Genomic DNA, 20,398 nt, shown 5'->3' on the forward strand with positions numbered 1-20,398 from the left:
TGCTTCCGATGTATGTGGCTGACATATGGCAATCTTCCCTTGCATGTGGTATGTAGGTCACCAGTACCCCAGATGGCCCCCTAAGACTGCTAAGAGTGATCTCTGAGTGCAGTCAGGAATAACCGTGAGCACTGCTGGGTGTGGCATGCCCCCCAACTAAAGTATTAGGCTAGAGCAACAGTACACCAGGTAGGGTACTTGCCTTATATGTAGCTAACCTGGTTCAATCCCTGACACACTAGATGGTACCGTGAACACTGGGAGTAATTCCTGAATGCAGAGCCAGGAGTGACCCCTGAGCATCATTTGTGACCAAAAAAAAAAAAAAACAGAAATAATAGGGGGACAAAATAAAAAAATAATTTTATTCATTTATTTATCTCTATATAAATGACTTTTATAACATATAATTTATTTTTAAATTTTATTGTGAGAGGGTAGGTTGAAATACATCTAACAGTGCTTAGGGCTTACTCTTGGCTCAGTGCTCAGGAGTGACTCCTAGAGATGCTTAAGGAATTGTATTAATGCCAGAGATTGAACCCAGTTGAGCCAAGTGCAAGGCAGTTGTCTTAATACTATCTCTCTGGGCCTTACTATAAATATATTTTAAGCCACGTACTTAAAAAGGAAAGAGACCTCACATAGAATAAAAAAAAAAAATCAGCTAGCTTCTAAGAGAACAAATAGCCAGTTTATGTGGTCAGAACCTTAAATGTCTATCTGTGTCAGGGTTTGTTGTTTAATTTCTATTTGGTACTGTAGTAGACATGTAATAATACTCTGTTACCCTTGCAGTGGAGACTCTTCAGGCTGGAGTGATAGTACAGTGGGCAGATAGTCCAGTGTGCTTGCCTTGCACACAGCCAACCTGGATTCAATCCTTGGCAATACATAGGGAGCCCCCTGAAGCCCCACCAGGAGTGATCCTTGAGCACAAAGCCAGGAGTAAGTTCTGCGCACAGCTGGGTGTAGCCCCAAAGAAGCAAACAAGTTGTGATTCTTCAGTTTATATTGATTTCTTGTTTTTGTTTTTTGGGCCATACCTGGCAGTTCTCAGGGGTTACTCCTAGCTCTGCTCTCAGAAACACTCCTGGTGGGCTTGGGGAATCATATGGAATATTGGGGATTGAACCTGGGTCAGCTGCTTGCAAGACAAATGCCCTATTCACTGTGTTATCACTCTGGTCCCCTACTAATTTGATTTTTTTTTGTTTGTTTTTGGGCCACACCTTGTCACACTCATGGGTTACTCCTGGTTATGTGCTCAGAAATCACTCCTGGCTTAGTGGACCATATGGAATGGTGGGGATCAAAACCAGATATGTCCTGGGTCAGCTGCATGCAAGGCAAATGCCCTACTGCTGTGCTATCACTCTGGCCCCATAATTTGATTTCTTTTTTTTTTTTTTTTTTTTTTTGGTTTTTGGGCCACACCCGTTTGACGCTCAGGGGTTACTCCTGGCTATGTGCTCAGAAATCGCCCCTGGCTTGGGGGGACCATATGGGACGCCGGGGGATCGAACCGCGGTCCGTTCCTTGGCTAGCGCTTGTAAGGCAGACACCTTACCTCTAGCGCCACCTTCCCGGCCCCATAATTTGATTTCTTTATGCATAAATTTTCCGTTTACTTTGAGTAGTCCCAATGTTTTCCTTCATATATTGTATTGTAAGCTTTTCTCCTTCTCCACCCAGAATATTTTTAATTACATATTTTCAGTTGCTTTATTGAGAAATATAATTCACCCAGTTACATTATACAGTTTGCTTATTTTGTTATTCATATCTCCACTATCCATTTTGGAAGGTTATCATCATTCTATAATGAAACTCCATGAGTTAGAAATCCTTGTTTACTTTTCTTTTATTAGGTAGCTATTGGAAAACCTTCATCTGTATATACGTCTTGCATTGGTCTGTATATACGTCTTGCATTGGAGAGGGTCATTAGAGAGGGATAGTATTCTTTTTGGACAGTACTACTCAGAAACTGTGCCACAGAACCAATGGAAGACAGAGCATCTGTCTGAACCTCACCCCCATCTTTGTGGTTTTCACTTGTTAATGACTCCAAGTAAGATCTGGACTTCTTATTAGATAGGCTAAGGATGGTAATAGGGATAATAATTATATCCACTTCACAAGTTTGTCCTGAGGGTTGAGTGAACAAGCTATGAAAATAAGTTAGCTTACTCACTGTGCATAGCTAATACTCAGTAAATGCCATTAGTGTAGTAATATTATTATAGTTGCTATAACCATAATCAGCTTACCAGGATTTTTTTAACTTGAAGAATTTTTCATCTAGATTACATTAAATCTTTATTTTTGCTTAGGCATTATTATTTTCAGTATTATGTATTCCCAGTCGGGGTTTCACCTGATTATTATGTCTTTCTTTATTATATCAGATAATTAAGAATACCTAGCAACCATATCACACTTAACTAATCTATTTTAAAGGAATTATTGAATGCTTCAAGGGGCCTGCTTTATGCTTCTCTTAATCCCACGATATCATTACACTAATTTTGTTAGCTCCAGAAATAACCTTTTATCGTTTTTGGAGTATATCGTTATCTGGTTTATTTAAAAAGTGGTACTTTTCTTTTGCCTCTATCTTTTCCTCTTACTGGATTTCCTTCTCTGATAGCTCTTACTGATTTTTTCTTGTAGTGTGAATTTAGTAGTATCCAAGGTGGACTTCCTGTTGCTTTTACAAAGGAATTCATATATTAATTTCTTTTTTGGCTACCAATGTAGTATACTATTTATTCTATTTAGAGGGGTCCTTTGTAGTTTTAAAGGTTTTTTTCATTATTTGTTTTTTCTATTTGAATAAAAAAGGGTCAAGGCCCATGTTAAAATACAGTGAGTAGGGAGGGCATTTGCCTTGCACACAGCCAACCCTAGTCAACTCAGATCCGATCCCCAGCATCCCAAGTGGTCCCGGAACCTGCCAAGAGTGATCCTTGAGCCCAGAGCCTGGAGTAAACCCTGAGCACTGCTGAGTGTGACCCCAAAACAAAACAAAAATAAATAAATAAATAAATCAGGAAGGGTCTGTGATAGGGCTCAGTGGTGAAGTACAGGCCCCATATGTGAAACCCTGGCCGCATTTAATCCCCCACTATAAAATGAAATAAAAAAAAAAAACCAATCAGGAGTAGGTATGAGTTTTACTCAGTATATATTTTTATTTTTTCTTTTTGTTTTTTTAGAAGGCAGGCCTACGTAGGCCTGATACTTCTTACCTGTTTGTTTACTTAAGAAAAATGTCTTAGGTCTGTGAGTCAGATGACTGCCTATGCAGACAGTCTAAACTGGCTCTAAGGAGCTCCTTGATGGATAATGTGTGTGAGGCTTTGTACTTCGACTTGTCACATGCATTTGAGCTCCATGAGACAGTGTTTTACATTTCCTGATCCTCACTGGTATTTGAGATTATTATAAATGACAGAGATGTGATTCTCAGATAAATGAGATCTTATTGCATTAAGCAGAGTTCCTGACAGTGTTTGGTAAATGGATAAGAATAAATGATAGGCCTTAACTACATAGCCCTGGGGAGCTGTTACTTCTTCACATTTATGATGTGTACACACCTCATCCCATCATGATTTCACCTTTTACAGAAAGAACCACTGACTCTTAGAGGAAGCGAAAAAATACCACTTGCCACAGATGAATGAAAAAACAGCTTGTGCTTTGCTGAATTTAAGAGATAGAATATAGTGGCCAGGGGCCAGAGAGATAGCACAGCAGTAAGGCGTTTGCCTGGCATGCAGAAAAACGGTGTTTTGAATCCCGGCATCCCATATGGTCCCCCGAGCCTGCCAGGAGTGATTTCTGAGCATAGGGCCAGGAGTAACCCCTGAGCACTGCTGGGTGTGACCTTCAAAAAACCAAAAATTAATTAATTAATCAATTAATTATAAAAATAAAAAATAAGGGCCCGGAGAGATAGCACAGCGGTGTTTGCCTTCCAAGCAGCCGATCCAGGACCAAAGGTGGTTGGTTTGAATCCCGGTGTCCCACATGGTACCCCGTGCCTGCCAGGAGCTATTTCTGAGTACACAGCAGGAGTAACCCCTGAGTGCCGCCAGGTGTGACCCAAAAACCAAAAAAAAATAAAAATAAATAAAAATAAAAATAAAAAATAAAAAGAATATAGTGGCCAGAGCCATAGCACAGCGGTAGGGCATTTACCTTGCAAGCATCCAATCCAGAATGGATGGTGGTTTGAATCCCGGAATCCCTTATGGTTCCCTATGTCTGCCAGAAGCGATTTCTGAGTGCAGAGTCAGGAGTAACCCCTGAGCGCTGCAGGGTGTGACCCCCCCAAAAAAGAGACAGAATATACAACTTTCATCTTACCCACCTGTATAACATACATTTAAAAAAAGAGATTTGATATAGAGGGCATCCTTATTACTAGGATTTTTGTGTTGTAACTGTCAAAGCTAGAAAGTTGAAAGGCAAATTATATCATAAATTTAGCAAAAAGAATCAACAAAGGAGTACCTTTATAAAAATTATCATTGTCCAACATTCAGAATAAACAACATCCCTTCCTGTTCGTAGTAGGTTTCTATTCATCTGTATCTCTGTTTAACAGTGCATCCTACCTGAAATACCTATCCATCCAACCATGCATTTACCCACCTCTCTGTTCATCTCTCCATGCATTCATCTACCTTTATATCCATCTATCCATTTATCCATCCATACATCCATCCATACATCCATTCTCTTACCTACTCTTTCTACCTTTCTACTCCTTCATTCCCACTATCCATCCATCTTCTCTAACCACCCATCCATCAACCACCCACTCACTCACCTATGCATCTATATATCTACCCAAGCATCCATCCACTCAGCACTAATTACTATCTTGTGTATCTGATCTAGGCTATATTTTTATGCCATGACATATAAATAGTACCCTTCCATGTAGCAAAATTATTTCTGATGGCTTATCTTATACCCAACAAAATTAGAATTTCCCTCCTGCACCTTCATAGAGTGCCAATCCCACTTTATTGCTTCTCTGTTAGAATACTGTTTTTCAGCCATTTTTCAAGCATGGTCCGTTTTTTCCTGTATCTCCTGCCCTACTATTTGTCCCTAGTCTCATGCATGCATCCTCATTTATGTATTTTTACCTCTGGCTTCCTTGGAATAGTCTAGGGTCTCTTAAGGGGTTATATGGCCTGCAAGTGAGAAATGCTGCTCTAGAAGAAAATTTTTTAGAAATGCCTTAGAGCTGTTCTACTTGTTATTTTCTTTCCAGGTGTTTGTGCCTTGCTTCCCTCAAGAGGAGACCCAGCTCAGCTCAGGGTACTCTTTTTCCAGGATGCTATGGCTAACCCAGTTTGTGGCCACCAACTAGATTTCTTTTGCTCTTTTTTTCACATCCTGTTTCTCTTCCAGGGCTAAGGTTGCTGTAGCTGATGGGCCTCCCGGGATCCCAGCCCAGACCCTTGCCCCTGTGAAACACACAGTAAAAATAGACAAAGATGCCCTCCTGCAGGACTATGGATTTCACATCTCTGAGAGCCTTCCACTCACAGTGCTGGCCGTCACTGCAGGTAGGGATGGCTAGGAATCAAGAGAGGATGTTGGCTTCTGGACAGGGTGAGATTTGAGGGTAGGGAATGGATTTCTGCCTCTCTTCCCATTCTTCTGTCCACTCAATGCAGAAAAACTGTCCCAGAATTCAGGAAGAGATCCTTAATTCTAAATTTATTCTGTCAATCTTTGCTCCTTCTTTAGATTCTGGAAGGGAGGGATTCCCCAAGTGGCCTTGCTGTTTTACATCGAGGCTCCCACCATCTCAGCAGAGGCTCTTTGACCAGATGGGGGGCAGGGACAGTGTTTCAATCATTAGATCCTCCGTTTTGAACTCAGCTACTTTGAGCCCGAGAGAATTTCTGGTTAGACAGTAATAGAAACTATCGATTTGTTTTTGCTTGAGTCTTTGTGAAATATAGGCTGTATCACGGTGAAGAGAAGCAGGCTGGGAATGTTTTCTGTTTATTTTTATGCTTCAGCTATGGATTGATGTTAGATCTGGGGCTAGTTAAAAATCTATTAATTTCCATTTTCACACTCACATAGTCCTTTCAGGATGCATATAGAAGAGTGCACTCATCAGGTAGTTATCTTGATTTAGGGATAACCATAAGTCTTTCCCCCAGATGGTCTCCTGGCACCCATCAGAAGGAATGGATAACAGGTACATTTTACATAGTTTAGAAACACAAAGACTGCATGAGTGCAAAGCCATCAAGGGTGGAAGTGAACCAAGGCTTTGTGGACACTATTAGGCATGCCTTGCTGGCACCTCTGCTGTTCTCCCTACTGTATCTCACTGTGGGTGTCTACAAGAACCAGTTACTTCTTTTCTATCCAATAGGAGGCCCTGCTCATGGCAAGCTTTTCCCTGGAGATCAGATCTTGCAGATGAATGATGAACCTACTGAAGACCTTTCCTACGAAAGAGCCATTGATATCCTGAGGTACTACATTGAAAATGTCCTCCACCCTCCACAGAATCTTCCAGGTTCTCTCAGAGCACAGATGGGTAACAGGAGTTGCCTCACTCATCTCCCTGTGGTTGTATTTAGATCCAGACTTCTTTAAAGTACCAACAGCCTCATTTTATTTTAGTTTTAGTTTTTGGGCCATACTCAGCTGTGCTCAGGGGTTACTCCTGGATCTGCGCTCAAAAATCGCTCCTGTCAGGCTCAAGGGACCATATGGGATGTCGGGGATTGAACCCAGGCTCGTCCTCAGCATGCAAAGCAATACCCTACCGCTATGCTATCACTCTGGCCCCTCATTTTATTTTTTATTTTAAAAATGTTTATTGTGGCACCAGGGTTCAAATGCAGGGTCTTCTGATGAGCCATATCTCCAAATTAAAACTCATTTTAGAGTTCCAGCTCTGCTCAGATGACTTCTTGGTGGTGGTTGTCCCCGTTTTCTTTCTTTTACTCACCTGTAGAAGTTTGTGGAAGGCACAAGGTTTTAAGTTGATTAAATATATGCAATACCTAAGCCTCTGTACTAAGCACAGTGGGGAAGAGAATTATGAATAATACAGAGACCTGCTCTTAAAGGACTTGTCAGTTATCTTAATACATGCTGGTACTAAATCAAAATTAAATCTGCTGCTTCTTCTTCAACCCTGTGTTTTCTTTATATATTTTCATCTCATTTTCTACCTAGCTCATGAGCCTTGTGGCTAGGCATGTGATACTGCATGAGTGAATGTGTTTAGACTGTAGGGGGCTAACAGGCATTTTATAAAAATGTGTCTATAAAATCATTCAGTGCTACTTTAATGACCCTTCTGAAATAAAAAGACATGAGAAATAGTTTGATAAAAAGCCAACTTAAGATACTTCAAATATGGGGGCTGGAGAGATAGCATGGAGGTAAGGCATTTGCCTTTCATGCAGAAGGACGGTGGTTCGAAACCCGGCATCCCATATGGTCCCCTGTGCCTGCCAGGGGCCATTTCTGAACATAGAGAGCCAGGAGTGCTCTAGAGAGCCCTGAGTGCTGCTAGGCGTGACCCAAAAACCAAAAAAAAAAAAAAAAAGATACTACAAATATTGGTGATGGGAATGTTGCACTGGTGATTTTTTTGTAATGTATATATATATTTATGTATTTGTATATATTTTGTATATATGTATATTTTTGTATATATGATTTTTTGTAATATATATATTTTCATATATATATATGAAAACATATGTAGATTAAACTATAAAGCTATCTGCTTAAAACGTAAAAGAAGAAGGGGGGCCAGAGAGATAGTACAGTGGTAATGCATTTGCCTTAGACTCAGACGGAGGGTGGTTCGAATCCCGGCATCCCATATAGTCCTCCGAGCCTGCCAGGAGCGAGTTCTGAGCATAGAACCAGGAGTAACCCTGAGCACTGCTGGGTGTGACTCAAAAATCATTAAAAAAAAAAAAAAAGATACTTCAAATTTGTACTTTGTTTTGTGCCTTTTTAAGTTGGTTTGGAGAGGTTTTCAGTCTGAACACATATCCTGGTGAAGCTAGAGAAAAGGAAATTAAGGATATAGTCTCCAACTTAAGAAAGCACGGTCTCACTGTAGATACCCATAGAGCTTAAGATGAACTACAGAAGTTAGCATTCTTACATCAAGCCCAGGATGCGAGTAGGATCTTCAGAGAATCAGTGGCTGTTGTATGGTTTTCTCAAAGATGATTCATTTCAGGGCTGGAAAGATAGTACATAGGTTACACTTATGAGACCCAGGTTCTATTTCAGCACTGCCAGGCATGGTCCCTGGACAAAGTCAGTAATGAACCTTTTGTTTTGTTTTGTTTTTAGTAATGACCCGTGAGTACTGCCAGGTATACCCATCTCTCCCCCCCCACAAAAAAAAAATTCAGCTAATGAATTTTAGATTTTCTGGGCTAATTACATTTATTCTCAGTTAAATAAAAATGAGTAAGTAAGAGTATTCATAGTTGAAAGCAATAGTCTAGACTTCTGGTGTTTAGGCATTATTCTGTAGTCTGGTTACTGAGTGCCTACATGGGTAAGGAATCCATAGAATCAATATTGTTCTTCCCAGACACCTCAAGTTGGGTGGGGAAGATACAATGCATGCACCCCCATGCTGAGACTGAGGATAGATTTTGCATCAAAGAAAGCAGAGAGGTCAGAATGATAGAATAGTAGGGAGGGGGCTTGTCTTACATGTGGCCAACCCCAGTTCAATCCCCAGCATCTCATATAGTCCCCTGAGAACCACTAGGAGTAATTTCTGAGTAATTCCTGAGCCAGAAGTAACCCTGAGGGCCCGGAGAATTAGCACAGCGGCGTTTGCCTTGCAAGCAGTCGATCCAGGACCAAAGGTGGTTGGTTTGAATCCCGGTGTCCCATATGGTCCCCCGTGCCTGCCAGGAGCTATTTCTGAGCAGACAGCCAGGAGTAACCCCTGAGCACTGCCGGGTGTGACCCAAAAACCAAAAAAAAAAAAAAAAAAGAAGAAGTAACCCTGAGCATTGTCAAAACAAAACAAAACAAAATAAAGAACAAATATAAAAGAAAGCAGAGTAAAGAAACTGTAAAGTTTCTGCAACTTGGGAGGAAGCAGTATGGTAACACAAAATTGAAAAGTTTAGAAGTGTTTCTATAATATGTATACTGCTAGTAGAAGCTGACCTACAAAAAAGAGAGATGAAGGAGAAGTCAAGCTAAGTGATAAACAGGATACAGTGGGGAGGGGATGGCTTAAGGCTCTGGATACACTGAAGAAAGTTCTGAGTAGTCAAATCCTGATATTATAATTTTGTTTTGGGGCCAGGCTCGGAGGTCCGTATGGAGGCTGGGAACCGAACCCGGGCTCATCCTTGGGTCTACCATGTGCAAGGCAAACACCCGGCCTATATTGTGCTATCTCTCCAGCTCCTGGTATTATAATTTTGAATGTTAGTCTTCTGCAAAGAGAACCTTTGAAGAGCTTCAGGCAGGGATGTGGCAGGGTGTATGCTGTGCAGCTGAGCCCTTTACCATAGGGCATGTCTGAGAACCACAAGAATGTTTGTTTGTTTCTGATTTGGGGCACTCAGTGGTGCTCAAAGCTTACCTCTGACTCTGATTGCATTCAGGGATCACTCCTGACTGCACATATATAGTTCCTAGGACCAAACCCAAGTTGGTCACATGGAAGGAAAATGCCTCAACCCCTGTGCTATTTCTTTTATCCTGGAATGCTTGTGTTTAAAATTTTATTCAGGACAGAGAGATAGCACAGCAGGTAAGGCTTTGCATGCAGTTAGCCTGAACTCTACTCTTCACACTGCATGCTATCCCCTGAGTCTCTCCAGGAGTGATCCCTAAGTACAGAGCCAGGAATAAGCCCTGAGCACTGCTGGGTGTGATCCAAAAGTCAAAAATAATTAAAAATTTAGAAAAAGGCTTTGTTCCCAATGTCATTGCCCCTTATGATGGGAGAAAAGCAAAACAAAATGACATACCAAAAGTTCCTAATTTTAAAAAATGATCATAATAATACTAGTAAAATAAAAAACCCTCCCTAATTAAAACAAAACAACTCCCTAATTCTTTCAATTATTTATGAGCCTAAAATACCATTTTGGAGAGCATTTTGGCTTTATTTTATTTTGTTAGTCTGAACAATTTATATAAAAATTTCACCTATAGGGGCCAGTGAGCTGGCGCTAAAGGTAAGGTATCTGCCTTGCAAGTGCTAGCCAAGGAAGGACCGCGGTTCGATCCCCTGGCATCCCATATGGTCCCCCCAAGCCAGGGGCAATTTCTGAGCGCTTAGCCAGGAGTAACCCCTGAGCATCAAACGGTTGTGGCCAAAAAAAAATTTTTTTTCACCTATAAATGGACATATATGTAAATTCATTATATGCCTATTGTCATATAAAATGGGAAAGACACTTTTGGCATTATGAAACCTTGGATTGAATTTATCTATCTGAGTATAAATACCAGCAGCAATTGGCTTAAAGATTTAGATTGCAGGAAGTAAAATGAAATTATTTTTACAAACTGCTTCTCTATATAGCAGTGGTAAAGAAATAGGAAAATATGATTGAATCAATTCTGAGTCCTGTCAGCTAATGCATATTGAAGGCTTGGTAGATATGGAATTGATTTGATTATTTTTGGAATCTAAGTTGTAGATGTACAATTTAAAATACAATCTAATTGTATCTTGTTTATATGATTGGGCTCATTACATTCACTTTGCTCCATTCTCCAACATCATAAACTAACTGGCTTTTATCTGATAAATGTTGTCTGCATTCATTCGCTCTATTTAGTTAAATGGTTAGCCTAAGTATTCTGAAATAGTATATAGTCTAATTTTTCTGTGTTATTGCCATATTTTCTCTTTAAAAAATAAGTTTTGGTTTGGGGCTACAACCAGTAGTGCTCAAAAGCTACTCTCAGTATGGTGATCAGAGAGGTCATTCCCCAGGAGTGCTGGAGGAACTCTGTGGCAAAGCATGTGTTCCAATCCTTTGAATTATCTTCCCCGCTCAAACATATTATGCAGGATCATTATTTCTTTGTTTGGTGGCATTGAGGATTGAGCCCAGGGATTTACACATTCTAGATAAGTGCTCAACTGCTGAGCCACATTCCAAATTTTCTCTGAAGAAAGTTTTTTGGATGTAAATTTTAGCTTAGTTTATAGAAATAGACTTGTTTTCCATTAGATAGGCTAAATTAAGGCCAAATTACTTAATTTAGCAGTTGTAATGGTAAGGGTGGGTTACTAAATATTTCCTCAAGGTAGAAAGACTGATTCCTTTGCAATCTATAGCATAGCTTCCCTCCGTGTCCTCTCTTTTGTGAGGCAAGGAAGCTTGAGGCAAGAAGAGTTGAGGGGTTTCTTTGTAATTCTTTCTCTCTCTCATTCTCTCTCTTATTCTTTCTCTCATACACACATACATACACACATAGTCTCTCTGTCTCACACACACACAATTTATCACCCTGATGAAAATAATGAAATATTTTTTTCTTTTTTTTCCCCCTCAGGGAAGCAGAAGATTCTCTGTCAATCACAGTGGTTCGCTACACGTCGGTAAATCTTTTTCTATGTTTTGTGTGCTACCATCTGTCTGCCTTCTCAGCCTTGCATTGGTACTTGCAGCAGTGAAGAAAAAGCATCAGTAGTGAGGATGAAGGGAAGAAGTGAATGGCCAAGCAGTGTGGCCTGAAGACCTTCTGCCATGGAGGAAACAGATGTGGGTTCAGACTTAGTCCAATTAAGGAAATATACCCATGACTGTGACGAGTAAGACAAAGAAAGGGTCGGCAAACTGAGGATTTCAAGACAAATTTGAGTAGTCTGTCTTCAGTATCAGTTTATAATTTTGAAGAGGAATGATGAGAATACTGAAAGCTTTGTCTTTCTAATGTGTTATGGAGCTCAAATAAGATGGCAGTTATGAAAGTGATTTTACAGCTCTGAGATTCCTCATAAGATGCACAGGGAGAAATCCTGAACCACCAAAGGCTAAGGAACCCCATCTATATGAAACTTGAAAAAGTATGTTATTGAATTGTGAGAAATAATTACTCAGGAGGGGACAAAATTGACCTCCCAAATTATCAATGGGGAGACTTTTTTGGGGGGCCACACCTGGCAGTGCTCAGGAGTTACTCCTGGCAGGCTCAGGGGACTATATGGGATGCCAGGAATGGAACCTGGGTCTCTCCTGGGTGGCCGCATTCTAGGCAAATGCCCAACCGCTGTTCTATCACTTTGGCCCCAATCAATGAGGAGACTTTAATGCATACTTCTTAACCTTGTCCAGGGCACAGACAATTTTAATATTGTATTTAATTATCTAATCTATCACATACTAGACTACCAAGAAAACTCCATAAAGTCCCCAGAAAATTGATTTATCTCTTTTCTGAATATAGTAAAGTAGAATTTGATAACTGTTATAAAAATCCAACCATTTGTAAGTAAAAGTTATCTCTTAAGTAAATAGGGTATCAAATAGAAACCCTAAATGACCATTATACACTGATAGTTATAAGAAAATAAAGGTAGTACTATACTTACTAAAACTTACAATGTTGAAACTATAGTGAGAATAATGTTTTTAGATCAAACTTCTTTTATTATTTAACAAGGACGTAGAGGTTAGCGAGATAGTACAAGGGATAAGACACATGTCTTTTTCCTGGCATCCTGTTTTGAACTCCAATACCACATATGGTCTCCAAACATTGCCAGAAATGACTGTGAGCACAGAACCAGGAGTAGATAGTGAGCACAACTGAGTGTGGCTCTCAAAACCAAAAGACCAAAACAAACAAACAGGAAAAAAAATTAATAAGAGCACAAGTCAAGTAAATAATCAGTGTACTGTTTTATTCAGGAAAGACAAATAAACAAAATGGAATAAAAATTATAAAACACTGAACCCTAAAATATTTCTTTGGAATACAGAATATAGAAGAATTATCATTGATAAATTAGTGAAAGTGCTATTTATATTCTTCAAAAGAACGAAATAAAATAGAAAAATCTGAGATAGATGAAATGTTAGACATATAATGCAATTGTACAGAAAAATAGAAAGTCCAAGAATAGATCCTAATATAAAAATTTAATATGTGGGATGCAAGATTGGAACGGAGGTTGAGGGAGGACAACTTTGGTGATGAGAATTCCCCTGACACATTGTTAATATGTACCTAAAATATTACGTGAAAGATATGTAAGCCACTTTGGTCAAAATAAAAATTATATAAAAATTTAATATGTAGTGAATATGACATCTCACAGCAGTAGATCAAAAACTATTAAAAAAAATTTGAATATTTTCTATATATTTTGAAAAAATTGTCTCTTCTCAGACCATTTAATATTAAAGGATTAAGTATTTAAAAAAAAAAACAGGGCTGGAGAGATAGCATAGCAGTAGGGCATTTGCCTTGCATATAGCTGATCCAGTATGGACAGTGGTTCGAATCCTGGCATCCCATATGGTCCCTTGTGCCTGCCAGGAATGATTTCTGAGCACAGAGCCAGGAATAACCACTGAGTGCCACCGGGTAGGACCCAAAAACAAAACAAACAAACAAAAACCCAGATCATAGAGCTATACATGTCATTCAGCTATAGATTGCATTCCTTACATATGTGAAACCTTGGGTACAGTTGCTAGCATTGCAAATATACACATGTTGTGCACAATAAGGGTAATAGGAAGAATTTCTAAGCATGTAGGTAATGGTAGGAAGCACAATGGAATAAGAGGCTATTTTTGATAAAGTAAAAGTATAAAATGTTTGTGCTTCAGTACTCAAATGCAAAGAAATTTACTTTTTAGTATTTGACAATATCTATTCCTATTTTACAAGTATTTTCTTTCTTGGAACTGGAATAGAAAAACTAAATAAGTTTAATATATTTGCCAGAAATATGTCAGATCAATTGCTTTTTGCACAAATAAATGGGGCTTCCTAAATAGAATTTGTAAATGAAATCATGTGGAACCAAGATATAAAATAACTATTCTGAAAGCTAAGTATTATAAATGGCCTTGTTGTGTTAAAAGTTTTTTGTTTTTTTTTTGTTTGTTTGTTTTTTGGTTTTTGGGTCACATCTGGCATTGCTCAGGCGTTATTGCTGACTCTACACTCAGAAATCGCTCCTGACAGGCCTGGAGGACCATATGGGATGCTGGAATTCGAACCACCGTCCTTCTGCATGCAAGGCAAACACCTTACCTCCATGCTATCTCTCTGGCTCCAAGATTCTTTATTTTTATCGGATAATCTTTTCAAGTAAGGAAAGATGGAAATATTCTAGAGCTGCATATAATAAAAACACAAGAGGGAGAGAACAACTGATATGCTCTCATAACACTCCTGAGATGCCTGTAAAGTTCTCATGGATGAAGGATGCAGATTCTGTGCTCTCAAGGTTCTACAGGGAAATCTGATATTAGTTTAGCTGATGGCCCCAGTACCTCAAGGATTGCCTAAACCTTGACTAGACTACTTGGGTTTTCATCAAAAGTTATGTGATCATAAGATAAATGATTATTGGAGCCAGAGAGATAGCACAGCGGTAGATTGTTTGCCTTGCATGCAGCTGAACCAGAACAGACGGTGGTTCAAATCCTGGTATCCCATATGGTTCCCCAAGCTTGCCAGTAGCAATTTCTGAGCACAGAGCCAGGAGTCACTCCTGAGCGCCACCAGGTGTGACCCAAAAACCCTAACACCCCCCACCCAAAGATAAATGATTGTTAATATTTTGTATCAGCAGGGATGATCATTTTCTTCAGAATAGATTCTTAAAGTCCTCAAAGAACTTGCAGTTGGTAAGGAATTATAAAATCCAAAATCAGGGGTCGGAGAGATAGCATGGAGGTAAGGCGTTTGCCTTACATGCAGAAGAACGTTGGTTCGAATCCCAGCATCCCATATGGTCTCCCGAGCTTGCCAGGAGCAATTTCTGAGCGTAGAGCCAGGAGTAATTCCTGAGCGCTGCCAGGTGTGACCCAAAAACCAAAAACCAAAAAAAAAAAAAAAAAAAAAAATCCAAAATCAGAACATGAGTTACTATTTCTCTAGGATAAGGAGAATTTAATTTCAATTTATATAGATTGTATATAATATATAGATCTCTATTATAGTATTTGTATGGCTTATTATAATAGTAGTACTAATATTTAAAGTATATTTAATTTTTGCCAAAAGAAAATCCTACAAGGGAGATTTGTCATTCCCCTTCTATAGATGAGGACACTGGCCTCCCATCCCTGTGTCTTACATAGTAGGTAGGGCACTTGCCTTGCATGTGGCTAATGTGGGTTTACCCAGTATCCTGTATGGTCCCCTGAGCATTGCCAGGAGTAATTCCTGAGTGCAGAATCAAGAAGTACCCCTGAGCATTGAGAGGTATAGCCCCAGAACAACAACAAAAAAGAAATCAGTGAAACAAAGTTGTCAGTTTCCAGGCATTTGGACTGAAGAATTTACACTCAGCATTATGCTGGTCCAACTCCTCAACCCTGCTGCTTCATAGAATAGCATTGGTCAACCTGGGGCTAGGAAGCAGTAAATATAAACACATATATATGTGTATATGAGTATAAACATATTTGTATAATGTGTACCTTTTAAGCATTATATGTTAAGCAAAAAAAATGTAGTTTCTTTTTCACTGCTGATCTATGATGAGCTAATTTAGAATCCAGTTAAAACTTCAGCATCCTAAAATAATGGGTAGCTCATATCATTTAAGCTGTCCTTTGTTAATATTAGATGGCTCAAATAAGTGGTTTCCCCACGGAGAATGACTCGGGTTGGACAAACTGGTGTGCCTGGAGCCCAGAGTCGGTCTTATGCTAATAAACTTCTGGGGGTGAGGCCTTATTGTAATCAGGTCAAGGATTTTTTTCTGTTTTTCCCATATTATTCTAGGCCTATGCAAACAACAGCAATTGCCACTGTCACACCTTTACTATTTTTTTTAACCCTTATCCTTTAAGGAAAAGAAAAAACAATTTACTGAACGTAAAAGCAAATAACTATAGTATAATGCCTGTCTCGAATACAGGCAGGGGATGGGAAGGGGGGAGGGGGCATTGGGAAGCGGGAATGTTACACTGGTGAAAGGGGGTGTTCTCTTTATGACTGTAACCCAACTATAATCATGTTCCTTAAATAAAAAATATATTAAAAATATTAGTTGGGAAGCCATGTGAAGAAATAAACATGGTGGATAGGGTCTTGAAAAAAAATAAGTGGTTTCCAGTATTTTTTAGATTCCAGAGTATAGAGGTAGCAGTACATTCAGGTGTAAAAATATCTGAGACACAGTGAGGTTTGGGCATTTTTAAGACAAGACTATATGGTGTCTTTCTTAGAACAACTAGTGGTCTCTTGGTTGAGTGCTTTCAAATGTAAGAAAGACCCTTCTGCCTTATTAGTTGATCCCAAGCAACTAGTCCCTATTCAAACAAGTCTACCTTGAATGAAATAGCTATTTAAAGATTGACAAATATGGCCTTCATTTCTATAGGCTAAGCACTATTCCATCTACTTTTGGTCATAAGATATCTTTCTCTGAACTTTCTTTTCTGTGATAGTTTTGTGGCTACATTCCAGTTTCATGATAAGTCTCCCAAGTAGTGGCATCCAGTTCCAACTAGTTATACTAGTTCCAGCTAGTATACTATGTGAATACTATGGAGAAGGAGCCTACACTTCTTAGCAGGCCCACCACACAACAGACATGAGTCATTTAATGTTGAAGATACATTTTGAGAAATTTGTTTAGGTGACTTTATCATAGACTATAATTCCACAAACCTAGAAGGCATACACTATGTGGTATAGAGTATTAGGACCACTGTTGTGTCTGTAGTCCACTGTTGACCTAAATGGTGTTAAGTAATGCCTGACTATTGGTTTGAGTCAAACTTATAGTTTACAAAAACCTGAGCTGGTTTTCAGGTGGACAACTTTCAGCCAGGTGCCTCACCACCAGCAGTCTCGTTTGGGCAATTGATTTTGGGGGGGACGTCATCAATGCCACACTTTATGTAGTGCCTGTGACATCATATTGCTTCATGCCAGTATCATTCTACGGTTTTTAATCAGAATCATGGGACTTAAAGGCATATTTATAAAGCCATTACCTATAACCATTCTTTCCTTTCAGGGAACCATCACTTCCCAATTATTTCTCTCTTCCTTCATTTCCTTCAGTTGATTTCTTGAGAATGAACCAGCTCTGTACACTACTGTTGCCAGACTGCTCATGCTGGGCTGAGAGACATTAGCACTGATATCTGTTGATCCCATTAATCTCTCCATCTCTTCTCTGTTCTGCCTCCAAATTTTCATTCCATTGAATCATTAAGATGATAATGGTCTACCTGTGGATTTACTCTTTCACTTTGCAATATACCTTCTATTCTTGACCACCCTCTTGCTTTTTCATTAAATCTGCTACCTCAGATCTACTGATTCTTAGTAGATTTGTGTCATTCACATGCTTGCTAGATCTACTTTCTCCTACTTCATCTTAAGACATGTTAAATATCATTAATGAGGATTGAGCCAAAGGAAGATTGAGTTACTTAGTTAAAAAAATGAGGTAGGGTGAGAAAAAAGTACAAATAAGGGACCGGAGTGATAGCACAGCGGGGAGGATATTTGTCTTGCACATGGCCAACCCAGTTCGATCCGCAGTATCCCATGTGGTCCCCAAGCCTGCCAGGAGTGATTTGTGAGTGCAAAGCCAGGAGTAACCTCTGAGTGCCACTGGGTGTGGCCCCCCAAAACAAAATGAGATTGAGTATAAGTAAACTAGTTTTTAATGTACCTAATGGCTCTGCATCATCTGGCCTTCTCCACAGGGGGATAGGAGACCTTATCATATACTTTGCAAGAATGAAGGAATACTACTATATCCACAGGACCATGGCCTACCAATGTGGAATCCTATCTTCAAAAGAAAAATGAACTTGGTTGACTCTGACTTGTTCTTGGTAACTCCATATTGGTTATTAGTGATCAATGTCTGAAAGCAATCTGACAATCTCTTGACTTGGATGTTGCCAAGAATTCCTGATAAACTTCCTAATAGGTGTTTTTCTTAATCTTCCATATTTTTTTGAGAAACTTGATACTTAGTTATTTTGATTCTCTTGATACTTCTTCTCTTTTCTGTAGATGATGATAATTGTTGCATATAATAGGTTCCTTAGTCCCATAGATTTCCTGGTATTAGAACTTAATCTAATTCAAATAACACTAATGTTTGTGTTACAATTTTCTCTATTCCTTCATCTTGTCACTTCTGGTTGAAAGATATACCTATAATCTGGGAACATTGCTATTTTGCCCAGATTGTTTTCTAAAAGTTTTTAAAGAAACTATGTATTTGAGATACTGAATCATAGTCATGAAATCTTTCACATCAAGGTTCCAGTTATCCATAAAATCACAATGATCTTGCATTAAAACTTCAGGGTCCCTCATTTGTCTGTTATACTTCAGGGTTTCTTTCTATTGTTGAATCTATAAGGATTATTTTCAGCAAGTTCCCTAACACTAATATAAATATTTTCCATCAGTTATACAGAATGTGATCCAGAGATCCATCTTGGGACACTTGCTCAAGTCAAACATTCTAGACCCTAAAGTGCTATTCAGACCAAAAGATCATAATAGATAATATTGGAAGATAGATTTGGGATTTCAGTCAGAATAACATATATCCACTTAGCTCATGCAATATGTTGTTTATTAAGTTCCACAATTTTTCCAATTTTATTGAGGCCAAGGGCTTTCTTACCAATCTAATATAATTTTTTTTTACTTCTGAAAAAAGAGGATACTATCCAAAATCTAAGGACAGCCACACAGCCCCACACACACAGCCCCCCCCACACACACACACACAAGAATCAAGAATAAATTACAGAGGTCTGGAACCAGAGTTATAGTACAGCAACTGGGAAGGTATTTGCCTTGCATGGGGCCAAATGAGGTTCAGTCGTCAGTATTCTATATGGTTCCCCCAAAGCCATCCAAGATTGGCCTCTGAGCACTGAGTCAATAGTAAGTCTTGATTGAACAATGCAGGATGTGGACCCAAAGTAAAACAAAAAACAGCTAGAGATTTTATGTTCTTCCACACTGCACAGCTCAGAAGGCTAATGGCCAAAGAGAGCCAATATCTTAGCCACAATTATATCTAGTTATTTAGATATATCTAGTTATTGTTTTCATACACATTCTCACACAAACTAGTTTTCATCCATTAGTGTTTGTATGTGATATATTCCTTTTCATTTTGGGGGAGATGTGGTTAGGTCAAACCCAGAAATGCTCAGGAGTTACTCCTGACTCTGTATTCAGGAATCAATACTGGCAGTGCTCAGGGAACCAGATGGGAAATTGGGGATTGAATGCAGGTTGGCCACATGTTATCTACTATTGCTCCAGCCCTAATTTCCCACAACTTTTGAGAAATAACTTGAATTGGGATTAAATTCTCCTCATTCAGAAACCAGTTTTCTTTGTCTTCTTATATCTTAGTTGTTCAGAATCTTTGGCTGTTCTGACACATAGAACTTTGTCTAGGCTGGAATGCCTAGATTTTGTGAAAGAATATTTTTTATGTTAAAGAGATCATATAACTAAGGCAGTTGTATGCAGCTGACCGGGGTTCAATCCTCAGTACCATATATGGTGCCATGAGCCTTGCCAGACACAATTTATGAGTATAGAGCCAGGAAAAAGTTCAAAGCACATCTGGATGTGACAATCAAACAAAAGATCTTTAATGAAAGTTGTGCTTTGTGTGAGTTTTAGTTAATGCAATTGCTGTCATAATTTGTACTAAGAAATAAGATATATCTGATTTTCTGAAAGTTCTGTTTAAAATATGCCTCATTAATGTCTTACAGGGAACCCCCAAGTCTTCCTTCTTAACAGAGGAGAAGAGAGCCAGACTGAAGACCAACCCCGTGAAGGTCCACTTTGCTGAAGAAGTGCTCATCAGTGGGCACAGCCAGGTATGCCATTAGTCAGGGGATCACAGCTGTTCATGAAGCTGGCCAGCTGCCTCCTGACACATATGTAGCTTCCTGAGACTTATCCTGAAGCATGGAGGGATGCATAAGGTTTTGCTATTCAGAGGCATGCAGTGGTTTTACTAGAGGCTGAGCATGCCCTCAGCAAGATATCTGTATGCTATGGGTAGAGCAGATGGAACCAAGGAGAGCTGTACTGGGTCTAACGCTCTGTTATTCTATGATTCTCATCTCCCCTAATATGTCAACAGATTCTTATGATTAAATTCTCATTT

The 20,398-nt window shown here is 39.2% G+C and overlaps 1 protein-coding gene across 1 annotated transcript in view; it reads left to right on the forward strand.

Annotated features, from left to right (window-relative positions):
* Window positions 1–20,398, forward strand: part of FRMPD1 (FERM and PDZ domain containing 1) — a 120,105-nt gene that overhangs the window by 72,697 nt on the left and 27,010 nt on the right. The window contains exons 3-6 of the mRNA XM_049772932.1: window positions 5,437–5,594; window positions 6,422–6,524; window positions 11,578–11,623; window positions 19,998–20,105. Coding sequence (XP_049628889.1) covers window positions 5,437–5,594; window positions 6,422–6,524; window positions 11,578–11,623; window positions 19,998–20,105 — 415 coding nt within the window. The remainder of the gene's footprint in view (window positions 1–5,436; window positions 5,595–6,421; window positions 6,525–11,577; window positions 11,624–19,997; window positions 20,106–20,398) is intronic.

The sequence above is a fragment of the Suncus etruscus genome, chromosome 1, assembly GCF_024139225.1.
Source record: "Suncus etruscus isolate mSunEtr1 chromosome 1, mSunEtr1.pri.cur, whole genome shotgun sequence".
Classification (NCBI taxonomy): Eukaryota; Metazoa; Chordata; class Mammalia; order Eulipotyphla; family Soricidae; genus Suncus; species Suncus etruscus.